Below are 15,009 nucleotides of genomic sequence, written 5' to 3'. Positions count from 1 at the left end.
CTGCCAATGCTTCCCTAAACCCTCGGCACACTGCGATCAACGTGTCGGGGGCGGTCCTGACTGCCCCTGACACATAGTGCCGGGTGTCAGCTGTGATAATCAGCTGACACCCGGCCACGATCAGCAGCGTTCACCCTGTGAGTGCCGCTGATCGCGCTAGACGTACTATACCGTCCATGGGCATAGGGGCCCGGGTCCCATGGACGGTATAGTACTTCTCATGTCAGAAAGGGGATCATTGAAATAATGACACAGGCTCCTTTAATAGATCTTAATTACACCACACTTACTGCATCGCCTATTCAACCGAAGCCAACGTCTCCTGTAAGAGAATTAAAATAAAAAGCAACAATATCCTTACCTGTCCGCTGAGAAGATATACATACTGTTCCACGAAGAGTCCAGCTCTGCTACATCTGGATGCCTTTGGCTGAACGGTGGCATATGCGGTCACGTCCACTGCAGTTGTTGTGATCAGCTGATCGTGAGAACTTGGCTACTTACCGGAGATGTCCCCGGTCGAAGGTGGTGTATAGCAGTGACGTCATGCGATGCTTACGGCGGGCATGCCGAAGTCAGCTGCCTGTTATAGAGTTAGTCGCCGCACAATGTGGGACTGGAGGAAAGAAAAATATTTTTTTTTTGTGTGTTGGAGAAGAGTAACAGAACATGTGACATTATTTCAAGAAGGACTTAGGCTGGTGAATTTATACCAGGAAGGGGCCCAGGATGGAGGACATTATACCAGGAAGGGGGAACTTATACCAGATCGAGGCCCAGGATGAAAGATATTTTACAAAGAAAGGGACCAAGATGGGTCACATTGTACCAGGAAAAGATACAGCATGGGGAACATTAGTGGAAAGGACCCAAGATGAGGGATATTATACTAGGAAAGGGCCCAGGATGGAGGACATTATGCCTAATCTAGTGATCCCTGACTCCACCCCTCCAAGTGACTGAGCACATGACTGAGATTGTTCATTATAAAAAAAAAACCAAAAAAAAATGTTTTTCTTCTTGGGGTCGGTATAATCACTGATACAATCTGTAATATTTCCTAGTGATGATTCCTCTTGGACATAGTACAGCGGTTCTATCGCCGTCTCCCCGGAGCTTTGTTACTGTTCTGTCCGTTGTCCGCAGTCACACTTGGCCATTTTCACACGCCATTTTTTATTTTTTCCTACGTCATTAACAGCCTGTGTTTTTGCATCTATTTTTCTTGTATTAAGAAAAGAAATTCTTCGTTCCCGCTTCCCATTAACCAGTAGACCACTAAGTGCAGGCAGATGTCTCTCGGGTTCTGTCCTTTTTCTTATTTTTGTCACAGGACCTTTGATTTGTGTTGACGAGTCTGATCAGTCTAAATAACAAGGTTGGACGTCTCCGGTTACTTTATTCCTTGCAGACAATCTGTCCATAAAGAAGAGGACGTGTAGTTCTCTGATGTATCCGCAAACAAAGGAGCTCTGAACATGAGTCATTTTTTTGCTCTTGTTCTTGGTTGCATATAAAAAGATGGTGCTAACCCATTAATAGGGGGTCACTGCATTAATTAAAGAAAAATAACAAATAGAAGCGCTCCATGTGTGTATCGGTAAGAAAGATAAGCGAGTGGTGCTCACCATGTACAACACTGGATCTCCATGAAATCTCCCCCGGATTGCTGCTGCCCCCTCCGCAGTCACACAGTGCTCATTGGCCCGAGCCGACCATGAGAGGGAAGGAAACAAACAAAAAAAGGCGGTATATTCTGGGCACCCCAAGAAGGGGACAAGCCGGATCCAGGTAGAAATTTACTGTTAGAATTTGATGAATAATGTCTGATTTTTACATGGAAATTGAATTTGTAACTAAATTATTGATTAATTTTATATATATTGTGACATCAACACTTGCCCCTACAAGGGTCAAGGGTGACTTTCTGCTTGTATGCACCTGATGAAGGAGACGGCCCGTCTTAAAAACGTGGAGTCCATTTTAGTTATTATCGTATTTGGATCCGGCTTGTTCCCTCCTCGCAGTGCCCGGACAATATTGCCTTTTTTTTCTTCCCACTGCCGTAATTAAAGACACCAGGGAATTTTACTTTCGCTGTAGATAAATAATGACTTCGACATTATCTTCCTCTTTGTGTGTGTGACTGAAGTCCAAGTTCAGACATCAGCAATTTTTACACCGTCATCGATCATTTCTGCACGATCCCTTCTGTAACCTCACCGGTTACTTCCCGTCTTGGTGTCTTCAAGAAAGACTCGTTTTCTTCCAAGATTAACCTTAATCATTTAATGACCTATATTGGGCCTTAATGATGAAAAAAACATTGTTTTTGTTATTTTGGGAGATCATAGGATTTTTTTCACTTTTTTTAGTGAAAAGGGAATTTTCTTCATTGAGAATTAAGAACTTTATAGTGTAACAGCTGAAAAAAAAATATCCGAATGTATTTATAACTCACATGATCCCAAATAAGAAGACATACCGTATTTTTCGGACAATAAGACGCACTTTTTTCCCAAAAAATTTTAGGGGAAAATTGGGGTGCATCATATAGTCAGAAAATACTTACAAATACTGTGGCGGCAGCAAGAGTCAGGCGATTCTGTGGCGGTCCCAGTCCGACGCTGCCGGGCGATGATCACACTCCCTTCCCAGGCTGGTGTGGCAGGTTCGGCGGTGGTGCTCTGTGGTGCGGGGGGACTCCGCCGGCATTTTGTGAAAGCCTGGAGGCCCCACATATCCATTGCTGCGATGCAGTGGCCTGTGGGAAAATGGCCCCGGGGGCGGCGCATGCTCAGATTGAGATCTTGGGAATAAGATCTCGTCCAAAGATCTCATCTCCCGAGATGTCGGGATGAGGTCTCATTGCCGAGATCTCAATTTTAGCATGCTCCGCCCCCGGGGCCATTTTCCAGCAGACCACTGCATCGCAGCAATGGATATGCGGGGCCTCCGGGCTTTCACTAGACTCCAGTGGAGTTCCGAGCACCACCGCCGAACCTGCCGCACCATCCTGTGATGGGATTTCCCGAAGGCCACAACAACTACAGCACCACCTGGGATGGGAGTCATATTGCCAGATCACTGAACATCTCCTGTGACACCGCTCCACCAGTGCTGCTGATCACCCACCCCCTCCCCACAGGTAACTTGAACTCAGACTGTAAGACGGACCCCCATTTGACACATTAATTTTGGAGTGTGTCTTATGGTTTGATGCATCTTATAGTCTGAAAAATATGGTAGATATTCTGAGTGTCATGATCCATTTTTGGATCTGTCAGATTCTGGATTCTCTTTTATAAACTTTTTCTCTTTCAGGCCATCGGGGGTTAATGTCAGTTTTGCCCCCGGTGGCCGCTGGTGTTACTACAACTGTAGTTGGTCTGCTTATGGGTTTTTTCCCTCGGTGGCTGCTGGTGTTACTGCATGGTGATTAATTATCTATGCAGGTGGGTTCCACTCCCTCTTCCCTTTATAAGGCCACCTAGTGCTGCAGATCACTGTTAGTAATACTGGTCATTTGCTAACCAATCTTGGTGAAGACTGGACCTACCTGGTGCAGAGGGGGTTCAGCTTATCTGGAGCAGTGGTGTTGCTGATCGGGTGCCTTACTCTGCTGCTTGGAGTGTTATGAATGAGTCACCGAGGAGGAAAAGAAAAAAGAAAGCTAAGCCCAGAAAACCGGAGAGGTTGGTAACTAGCGGATTGCAGACCCCTGATCCTATCCACACAACTAGCAGTAGCCGTGGAGCATACCTACGATGGTCCTAGACGCCTCGTCACGGCCGGAGAACTAAATAAGCCTAAAGAAAGAAAAGGGAAAATCTAAACTGCCCCAGAGCAGACCCCAAAGCAATAGACAGCCCCCAACATATATTGACGGTGAAACAAGATGAAAACACAAACACAGATAGAAAGATAGGCTGAGCAAACGATGGGGCCCGCACTAATCTAGAAAGGACAGGAAAGGAAAGCTGCTGTCTGCAATCACGCAAAAACCCTGCCAAAAAGATGTCCAACACGTCTGATAGAAAAAAGCCCTGAAGTCGCCAGACTTAAATTCCCTATATCAGCACTCAGGTATATTCTGAAGACAGAGCAAAAGAGATCAACTGATCAGGGACAAAAACAAACTGAAATAATCGGAGACAAAAATGTGAATTCAGCACAGCCCCAGCCGGGGCTGGCTGAGCACAAAAAACTAAGTAAACCAGACAGAAACTCAAATGAACAATAGCAGAGCAAAACTTAGCTTTAGAAGGCAGGAACCAAACTGGAAACCAGAAGCCCCAGGCAGAAGAAATCACCAGCAAGAAAATAGGGAGTCGGCTGCCTTAAACCCAATCAGAGACTCCTGATGTCCAATCGCAGTCCTCCTCATCAGGTGGCAGGTCTCTGCCATTTAGATCAGCTTCATTACCTCTTGTCACCAACAGAGGGAGTCCAGATAGAGAACTCACGACTCCTCTGTCAGCACAGCCAGCTCCATCCCCCTCACCAGAAGCCAGAGGTAAACCCGAAAATGAGTTCACAACATTGGAGCATTGGCAGCAGATAAAGCTAAGTTTTGGTTTTTAGTTGCTTTAACCCCGTGGTGTCTGTTTTATCTTTCCTTTCGTGTTATTGGTGCAGTTCACTTTATTCCCTGTCTGACCTCCTGGGGAGGGGGTTGGGAGTTTAGCTCAGGGCTAAACAGGAGATAGGGACAGGTCGGGTACTTGGGCCTCACTACCATCAAGTGTACCCCCAAGTTATGGAAAGTCAGGGCACCCCCTTAGCCGGAGGGGCGGTGCAGGGGCCCAGGTTATTCGTCCCCTGTTTTCCCACTACTGCCCCGTGACACTGAGTCTGACCTCTAGATATATGAAGTGTTCTACCTCATAGTTTTATACCTGCCTCACAGCTCTAGTAATTGTATATTTTATGTGATATGTGTTTTACCCAGACTTATCTTCAATTTTTCTTTCCATTTAGATTTTTACAATTTTCCTGACCCATCAAGGATGGATAGTAACAGGGACAAGGTGGCAGAGAGGATATTACACCTCACCCTAGAGATCCTCTTCTGGCTTACTGGAGAGGTGAGAGATTCTGATGACGTCACATTACATCATTCTTATCTATGGGAATAACAGATGGACAGAACTGGAGAGGTGAGGACTCTGGAAATGTCTGTAGTGAGAGTTATTAATGTGTCTCTCCATAACCAGGATTACACAGTAGTGAAGAAGACCTCTAGTGATCGCTGTCAGGACCCTGTGTCTGAGGGATGGAGAAGACCCCTGAACATAATCACGGGGCCTCCACCTCACCCCCTGATACATGAAGTTATCAATGACCAGAAGATCCTAGAACTAACCTCCAAGATGATTGAGCTGCTGACTGGAGAGGTGACACTGCTGGGAATGCTGGGACATTATACAGTAATGCTATGAAGGGATCGGGGGATGATGGTATCATTGTGTGTGTCAGGTTCCTGTAAGGTGTCAGAATGTCGCCGTCTATTTCTCCATGGAGGAGTGGGAGTATTTAGAAGGACACAAAGATCTGTACAAGGACGTTATGATGGAGGTTCCCCAGCCCCTCACATCATCAGGTAATAGACAGGACTAAATACACACGGCCTATAGTTATCTGAATGTAAAGAATGAATTCAGTCCCTGTATGTGTTTCCTCCAGATCTATCCAGTAAGAGGACAACACCAGAGAGATGTCCCCGCCCTCTTCTATGGGACTGTAAGCAAGAAGATCCCAGTGTTCCTCAGGATCATCAGGTAGATGGAGAGAAGGTGTCATGAGATCTCCTCTATGAGGTGTAGACGGCTGTGAAGGTCTTGTGCTCAGTCTTGCTTTATCCACCAGTATTATATGATTTATACTTGTGTAATGAGAACGGTGGAGATGGCAGGATTAGAGCTGATCATAGATGTGACTTCTCCATTTGTCTATGACTTCTTTAAAATATTGAAATAAACAATATCACACCGGCGCTAAAAGTAGGCACACAGCTAAGTGTGAAAGCTGCTGGCAAACCAGGCAGATACAGTGTGCTCTCTGCCAAAAGAAAAAAATCAAAGCAAGAGAAAAATTGCCGCTCTAACAACACTGTGTATCCAGGAAAGAGTTAAGGTGTGAAACAAATCAACCCAAGAACACAAACGGAGGTACTCACAGATAGTGGTGCTTAATGCCGGTTTTTGTCCCTGTTCCTGATGGAGGCCAATAAGTAGAGAGGCTGAAGTTGTACAGGGAGCGTCCTCCCGTTTGCATAGGAAACAAGACCCCGCGTAGAATGCGCCACAGTGAGCGGCAGGCAGCCTCGGCCGATGGCGCCGCCGAGCAGTGGTATGGCGAGCGGGGTAGCGTGGTTAGCGGGGGGTGTGTGCTAAAGCGGTGACGTCACCGGTCCGCACTAGACGGACATGTGCAAGGGCCAATCACGATGCGTTTCTGGGGAACCGTCCCCCTTCCTCAAGGTGTCCTCGACGGCGCCATCGGCCGAGGCTGCCTGCCGCTCACTGTGGCGCGTTCTACGCGGGGTCTTGTTTCCTATGCAAACGGAAGGACGCTCCCTGTACAACTTCAGCCTCTCCAGTTATTGGCCTCCATCAGGAATGGGGACAAAAACCGGCATTAAGCACCACTATCAGTGAGTACCTCCGTTTGTGTTCTTGGGCTGATTTGTTTCACACCTTAACTCTTTCCTGGATACACAGTGTTGTTAGCGCGGCAACTTTTCTCTTGTTTTGATTCTTTAAATTATTGTTTCAGGTTGAAGATCTGACCCATATTAATACTACAGAGACATATGTGAGGGGTGATGAGTGGTGTAAAAAGGAGATCCCTGCATATGACTGCCCAGGTGAATAGTAACCACTAAATGCTGAGAAGTCACAGATTCTTCTCATTCGCTTTGCGTTCTGTCTGTTTTTTTTTATTGTATATTTTCTCTCCTTCAGCCAAAATAGATATAACATATGGATGAATTTGTAATTCAGTTATAGGTGGTAACACAAATAAAATGTATATCTAAAATACAAATGGGATATGGGTATAACATTTTTCTACATAAATGAGGCTTATTTCTACACCATCTACTAAGTTATTTTGATCACTTTTATGACTAGATATTTATTAGCTCCTTTCAGACTCATACATAGTTTGAACATAAAATCATACAACTGAAAAAAAAAGTTTTGGTAAATGAATGGCTCAGATGACCATTTTCTTTGGCTTCTAGCTTTAAATTCTGACTCATTTCAGAATTGTATGAGTTTCTTCGATAGGGGGCATGCCATCCTACTACTGGGTAGGAAGCCTAAAGCAAAATGAAGAGACACCTCCCACTTTTTTTCCTTCGCTGATTTTCCTATCTTTTGCATAAAGCAGATTGGAGCGTACAACAGTGACTCATGGAACATCCTTAGAGGTATTCTGAGGCTATGTGCACACAGAGTTTTTTTGCTCTGCGGAATTTATAGTGAAAACCTCAGATAAACCGTCCTGCGGATTTATCTGCGGTTTTGCCCTGCGGTTTTACACCTCATAATGGATGAGGTATGAAACTGCAGCGTTTCTGCACAAAAGAATTGACATACTGCGGATTGTAAACCGCAGCAAAACCGCGTGGAAAAATCCACAGCATGTGCACAGCGTTTTCCAGTTTACCATTGAAAACAACATTTGGCACTGTACAACGCACCTAAATCTGCTGCGGACCCGCAGCTCCTGAAACGCTGCTGATCCGCAGCAGAATCCGCACCGTGTGCACATACCCTGAAGCAGCACCTAGTAGAGACTTCACTGAGTTATTGGCCCACTTCGGTTCTGGGCTATTAACCTTAACTTGGGCAGTCTAGATATCCTGAATCCAGTACCTGACAACTGCTGTTTGATGAGCTGCCTTAAGTTTGGTTCTTATTTAGCCTATTGACTCTGTCTCATGGTATGGTTTGGAGTAGCTTTTTTGCCTCCTAACTTGACTTGGTTTAACCTTTGGCATTATGATTTAGCTGGATTCAGTCTTTTTTTCCTCATGACTTGATTAAGTCTTTGATGTGTTGGCTTTGCGTAGTTTAGCCTGATTCATTGTGGTTTTCGTTAGCTTTCGGCTTCTTAGCTTGAGTTAGCATTTAGCTTGATGACGTGATGGATTTCTGATTCATGACTTTGAGTGACCTTTTGCCTTGTGGCTCTGTGCATCTTACTGCCTCGTGGCTTTGTGTGGCCTGCTGTTTCTTGATGTGGGTCTGGATTGCTACCTCATAATATTACTGACGAATGTCTCACAACATGGTTGTGTCATGTTTATTTCTGTATGTATCAAGACTTCGTTATCATTTGGCTTCCATCCTCATGTCACTCAGCACGGTGAAGGTTGAATTCTAGATTATTTTTGAAGTCTGTTGTGGCTCTAGCAGACATTATGTGAAGTCATTATCCCCCTCTACTCCACCTTGGTCAGGCCTCATCTGGAATAGTGGGTCCAGTTCTGGGCACCACATTTTAAAAAAAGACATGAACAAACTTAAGCAAGTTCAGAGAAGAGCTACCAGAATGGTGACCAGCCTGCAAATAATGTCCTATGAGGAACGGTTAGAGGATTTGGGAATGTTTAGCTTGTAAAATAGAAGACTGAGAGGAGACTTAATAGCTGTCTACAAATATATGAAGGGCTGTCACACTGTAGAAGGATCATCTTTATTCTCATTTATACAACGAAAGATTAGAAAAAATAGGATGAAACTGAATGGGAGGCGACACAGAGTAGATTTAAAAAAATCTTTTTGACAGTGAAAGTGATCAACGAGTGGAACAGGCTGCCACGAGAGGTGGTGAGTTCTCCTTCAATGGAAGTCTTCAACCAGAGGCTGGACAGATATCTGTTTGGGATGATCTAGTGACTCCTGCATTGAGTGAGAAGTTGGACCAGATGACCTAGGAAGTCCCTTCCAACTCTTCCATTCTATGATTAATCCATTTACCCACAAGGGTGGTTTGCACGTTAATGACCGGGCCAATTTTTACAATTCTGACCACTGTCCCTTTATGAGGTAATAACTCTGGAACGCTGTGACGACTCCTGGAGTGGACCCTCTGGGTCGTGACACCAACCCTCCCAGGGCGAGCTGACCTAGTGAAGACCACCCCCTATACATGGAGTGTCAGGGGCAAGCCCCAGGGGGTGAGGCACCATGACTGCTGGCACCAGGCAGCCGGCTCACAGGAGACACGAGTGGGTGAGTGTTGTGAGTTCATTTTCCCCTTCACTACTGAGGCCCGAGGAACTCCCTCTTCTGGTAAAGAAAGGTAGTGAGCCTGATTATCAAACACCTGAGTCTGATTATGATGACTGGCTGAGTGGAGTTACTGACTGGATATAAGGCTGCCGACGCCCTTCTGCCCTGCGGGTGATTTCTCTGTGGGATCCTTGGAGACCAGTCTGAATTCCTGCTCCTCTAAAGCTAAGTTTTCTGCTCGGCTTTTTGCATTGGTGCTTTGACTTTGTTTTGCTTTGTTTTTCTGGATTTCTGCCATTCCCTGCTGGGGTGTGCTGAATTCCTTTAGCTCTGTCTTCTGTATATACCTGAGTGCTGATTTAGTTTTTGAAGCCTAGCTGCTTCAGGGTCTTTTTCATATCAGCTGTTGGCTTATGTCTTTGATAGGGTTTTGGCAGATTGCAGACAGCAACCTTCCTTTCCTTTTCTGTTTAGTTAGCTTGGACCCCATCATTTGCTCAGCCTATCTTTCTATCTGTGTGAGTGTTTTTTCATCTTGCTTCACCGTCATTATATGTTGGGGGCTGCCTTTTACTTTGGGGTCTGCTCTGGGGCAGTTTAGATTTCCTTTTCTGTCTTTAGGCTATTTAGCGCTCCGGCTGTGATCGAGGGGTCTAGGGCATCGTAGGAACCCCCCACGGCTACTGCTAGTTGTGTTGATAGGTTCAGGGGTCTGCAATCTGATAGTTGCCAACTTCTCTGGTTTTCTGGACGTAGCTTCTATTTTTGTGTCTGCCGTCTACGGTGACTCAATCATAACAGAATCACCCGCCATACCGCAGATCCTAGGGTACTCTATAGCAGGAAAGAATTGTAAAAAAAAAAAAAAAAGTGTCAGAATTTCTTTGTGTATATTTTTTCCTCTATATCTCTGAGGCCGTAGGGGGAATTTTTTTTTTCTCTCAATGGAGATAAAGCAATTGTCTGATCGTGTGGAGCAGCTCGCTGCGGAAGTGCGGGGAATTTCCGCCTACCTTGCTCATTCACATGCTGCTGAACCAAAGATTCCTACACCTGATGTATTTTTTGGGGATCGGTCTAAATTTTTGAATTTCAAAAATAATTGTAAATTATTTTTTGCCTTGAAGCCTAACTCGTCAGGGAGCTCCGCGCAGCAGGTTAAAATTGTCATCTCTTTGCTGCGTGGCGATCCCCAGGATTGGGCGTTTTCTTTTAAACCAGATGATCCTATTCTGACTAATGTGAACGCATTTTTTTCAGGCCTTGGGGTTGTTGTATGACGAACCTAATGCCATTGATCAGGCTGAAAAGACCCTGCTGGCATTGAACCAGGGTCATGATTCTGCAGAATTGTACTGTCAAATTCTGAAAGTGGGCAGTACTTACTACCTGGAATGATAATGCCTTGGCTGCTCTCTTTCGGAAGGGGTTGTCAGAAGCCGTAAAAGATACTATGGTGGGATTTCCTGTTCCCTCTGGTCTTGACGATTCTATGTCATTAGCTATTCAGGTTGATCGGCGTTTGCGCGAACGCAAAGCTGCACGAGAGGTGTTGCCACCTGTTGAACAAATGTCTGAACCTAAGCATTGTGATAGAGTTTTTTCCAGAGAGCAGCGTCAGGAGTTCAGAAGGCGTAATAAGTTGTGTTTTTTCTGTGGAGATGCCTCGCATATTATTTCTGTCTGTCCTAAACGAGAGAAATGCTTTGCACACACGTTTTCTGTTGGTGGTGTTCAACCTAAGTTTCTTCTGGCTATTACTCTGATCTGCTCCCTGTCCACATTTTCCGCCAAGGCTTTTGTGGATTCGGGAGCAGCCCTAAACCTAATGGACTTGGATTTTGCTAAAAGTTGTGGATTTCCGATGACACCTCTGCAGACGCCTATCCCTTTGAGGGGGATTGATGCTACTCCTTTGGCTAAAAATAAACCTCAGTTTTGGACCCAGGTGGTGATGCGGGTCGCCCCAGACCATCAAGAAAATTGCAGATTTTTGGTGTTGCATAATCTGCATGATACTATTGTTCTGGGGTTTCCCTGGTTACAAATTCATAATCCAGTTTTGGATTGGAAATCTGTGTCTGTGGTGAGTTGGGGTTGTCGGTGTGCCTTTAGTGAGGCTCCGGTGTTTTCCACCTCTCCTCAGTCGCATGATGTTCCTGATTATTTGGCGGACTTTTATGATGTATTTAGTGAGAATGAGTCTGCGTCTCTGCCTCCTCATAGGAGTTATGACTGTGCAATTGAACTGAGCCCGGGGTGTAAATTTCCCAAGGGTCGGCTCTTCAATTTATCTGTACCCGAGCACGAGGCTATGCGATCCTATATAAAGGAGGCGTTGGAGAAGGGTCATATTAGACCATCCTCGTCACCCTTAGGTGCCGTTTTTTTTTTTTTTGTAGCCAAAAAGGATGGATCATTAAGACCTTGTATTGATTATCGTGCCCTCAACAAAATTACTGTTAAATATCAGTATCCGTTACCCCTGATTTCTGATCTATTCTCCAGAGTTAAAGGTGCTTGCTGGTTTACCAAGCTTGACCTCAGGGGGGCGTATAATCTTATTCGCATTAAGCATGGGGATGAATGGAAGACGGCGTTTAATACTCCGGAGGGACATTTTGAGTACCTGGTGATGCCTTTTGGGCTCACTAATGCCCCTTTTTGGAGTACAGAGGATTTCTTTTTTGGGATTTATTTTGTCTCCGTCAACTATTGAAATGGACCCGGCCAAGGTACAGGCCATTTATGATTGGGTTCAGCCCACTTCTTTGAAGGCCCTCCAGAAGTTTTTGGGTTTTGCTAATTTTTATCGGAAATTTAAAGCAAAATTTTCTAGTATTGCCAAGCCATTGACTGATTTGACTAAGAAGGGTGCTGATATGTTAAATTGGTCTCCGGAGGCTGTTTCTTCCTTTCAGGAGCTGAAGCGAAGATTCACCTCCGCCCCGGTTTTGCGGCAACCTGATGTCTCACTTCCGTTCCAGGTAGAGGTGGATGCTTCTGAGATTGGTGCAGGAGCTGTTTTGTCCCAAAAGGATCCTGTAACATCTAAAATGAATCCCTGTGCTTTCTTTTCCCGAAAGTTCTCTCCATCTAAACGTAACTATGATGTGGGGAATCGGGAACTGTTGGCCATGAAATGGGCATTTGAGGAGTGGAGACATTGGTTGGAGGGAGCTAAGCATCAAGTCGTGGTCCTCACTGACCACAAGAATTTGATTTACCTAGAGTCGGCTAAGCGCTTGAACCCTAGACAGGCTAGGTGGGCCTTGTTTTTTACACGTTTTGGTTTTGTGGTTTCTTTTCTTCCTGGAACTAAGAATGTCAAGGCAGACGCCCTCTCTAGGAGCTTCTTTGCTGATTCTCCTGTGGTGACCAAGCCTGCTACCATCTTAGGCGAAGGGGTAGTTCTTTCTGCCATCTCGCCCGATTTGAGACGTGCTCTGGAAGAGTTCCAGGAGGACAAATCTGAGCGTTGTCCCAGTGGAAATTTGTATGTTCCTGACCAGTGGAAGAAGAGAGTGATGTCTGAAGTTCATTGCTCTGCTTTGGCTGGTCATCCAGGTATTTTTGGTACTAGAGATCTGGTGAGTCGGTCTTTTTGGTGGCCCTCCTTGTCTCGTGATGTCAGGAATTTTGTGCAGTCCTGTGGGACGTGCTCCCGGTCTAAATCATGTTCTCGCTCTAGTGGGTTGTTGATGCCTTTGCCTGTCCCCAAGAGGCCATGGACCCATATTTCAATGGATTTCATTTCTGATATGCCTGTCTCTCAAAGGATGACTGTTATTTGGGTGATTTGTGATAGGTTCTCTAAGATGGTTCATCTTGTACCACTCCCTAAGTTGCCGTCTTCCTCTGAGTTGGTGCCCCTGTTTTTGCAACAGGTGGTTCGCTTGCACGGGATTCCTGAGAACATTGTATCTGACAGAGGAGTCCAGTTTGTGTCTAGATTTTGGAGAACTTTCTGTTCCAAGCTGGGAATTCAGTTGTCCTTCTCCTCTGCTTTTCACCCTCAGACCAATGGGCAGACAGAGAGAACAAACCAGACCTTGGAGTCATATTTGAGATGTTTTATTTCTGCTAATCAGGATGATTGGGTTTCATTCTTGCCCTTGGCCGAATTTGCTTTAAATAATAGAGCTAGTTCTGCCACTTTGATGTCACCTTTTTTTTGTAACTTTGGGTTTCATTCTCGATTTTCTTCAGGGCATGTGGAGCCCTCTGCCTGCCCAGGTGTTGACACTGTGGTGGAGAGAATGCACCAGATCTGGGACCAAGTGGTGGATAAGTTTTCTCTCTCCCAGGAAAAGGCCCAGCGGTTTTCCAACCGACATAGGACCATTGGTCCCCAGTTTAAGGTTGGTGATATGGTGTGGTTATCATCAAAAAATATTGCTATGAAGGTGGCTTCTCCTAAGTTTAAGCTTAGATTTATTGGACCTTACAAGATTTTGGAGATTATTAATCCGGTCTCTTTTCGTTTGGCTCTTCCTGTCACATTTAAAATCCATAATGTGTTCCATAAATCTTTGTTGAAGAGGTTTGTTGAACCTGTTGTTCCGGGGGTGGCACCTCCAGACCCTGTATTGGTTGAAGGTAACATGGAATATGAGGTAGAGAAAGTACTGGATTCCCGTCTGGCTAGACGGAGACTCCAGTATTTGGTTAAGTGGAAGGGTTATGGTCAGGAGGATAATTCCTGGGTCTCTGCCTCTGATATTCATGCCAAAAGATTGGTGCGTGCTTTTCATCGGGCTCACCCTGATCGCCCTGGTGGCGTGGTTGAGGGTTCGGTGACCCCTCCTCAAGGGGGAGGTACTGTTGTGAGTTCATTTTCCCCTTCACTACTGAGGCCCGAGGAACTCCCTCTTCTGGTAAAGAAAGGTAGTGAGCCTGATTATCAAACACCTGAGGCTGATGATGATGACTGGCTGAGTGGAGTTACTGACTGGATATAAGGCTGCCGACGCCCTTCTGACCTGCGGGTGATTTCTCTGTGGGATCCTTGGAGACCAGTCTGAATTCCTGCTCCTCTAAAGCTAAGTTTTCTGCTCGGCTTTTTGCATTGGTGCTTTGACTTTGTTTTGCTTTGTTTTTCTGGATTTCTGCCATTCCCTGCTGGCGTGTGCTGAATTCCTTTAGCTCTGTCTTCTGAATATACCTGAGTGCTGATTTAGTTTTTGAAGCCTAGCTGCTTCAGGGTCTTTTTCATATCAGCTGTTGGCTTATGTCTTTGATAGGGTTTTGGCAGATTGCAGACAGCAACCTTCCTTTCCTTTTCTGTTTAGTTAGCTTGGGCCCCATCGTTTGCTCAGCCTATCTTTCTATCTGTGTGAGTGTTTTTTCATCTTGCTTCACCGTCATTATATGTAGGGGGCTGCCTTTTACTTTGGGGTCTGCTCTGGGGCAGTTTAGATTTCCTTTTCTGTCTTTAGGCTATTTAGCGCTCCGGCTGTGATCGAGGGGTCTAGGGCATCGTAGGAACCCCCCACGGCTACTGCTAGTTGTGTTGATAGGCTCAGGGGTCTGCAATCTGATAGTTGCCAACTTCTCTGGTTTTCTGGACGTAGCTTCTATTTTTGTGTCTGCCTCCTACGGTGACTCAATCATAACAGGTGAGTGTGTCTGCAGGAACGTGTAAAGCGTGGACACGGGAACACGTGGTATACAGAGACTTCGTTCGTCCCGGTGTGAGTGAAGCAGGATGCATGCAAGGAGCACGTCAGAGCACTGAGTCAGACAGCAGGTGTGCCAGGAGGTG

The 15,009-nt window shown here is 45.6% G+C and overlaps 1 protein-coding gene across 2 annotated transcripts in view; it reads left to right on the top strand.

Annotated features, from left to right (window-relative positions):
- The window catches only part of LOC141055795 (uncharacterized), an 87,807-nt gene that overhangs the window by 53,730 nt on the left and 19,068 nt on the right, over positions 1–15,009 (top strand). For both annotated transcript variants that reach the window (XM_073552508.1, XM_073552507.1), the window contains exons 7-11: positions 4,981–5,087; positions 5,217–5,396; positions 5,479–5,602; positions 5,686–5,780; positions 6,778–6,868. In XM_073552508.1, the coding sequence (XP_073408609.1) occupies positions 4,981–5,087; positions 5,217–5,396; positions 5,479–5,602; positions 5,686–5,780; positions 6,778–6,868 (597 nt within the window). The remainder of the gene's footprint in view (positions 1–4,980; positions 5,088–5,216; positions 5,397–5,478; positions 5,603–5,685; positions 5,781–6,777; positions 6,869–15,009) is intronic.

This window comes from Dendrobates tinctorius, unplaced genomic scaffold, assembly GCF_039654945.1.
Source record: "Dendrobates tinctorius isolate UK_male_01 unplaced genomic scaffold, ASM3965494v1 ptg000192l, whole genome shotgun sequence".
In the NCBI taxonomy this organism is placed as follows: domain Eukaryota; kingdom Metazoa; phylum Chordata; class Amphibia; order Anura; family Dendrobatidae; genus Dendrobates; species Dendrobates tinctorius.
Note: the sequence above shows the minus strand (reverse complement) of the source record. Positions and strands in the feature narration are given on the sequence as shown.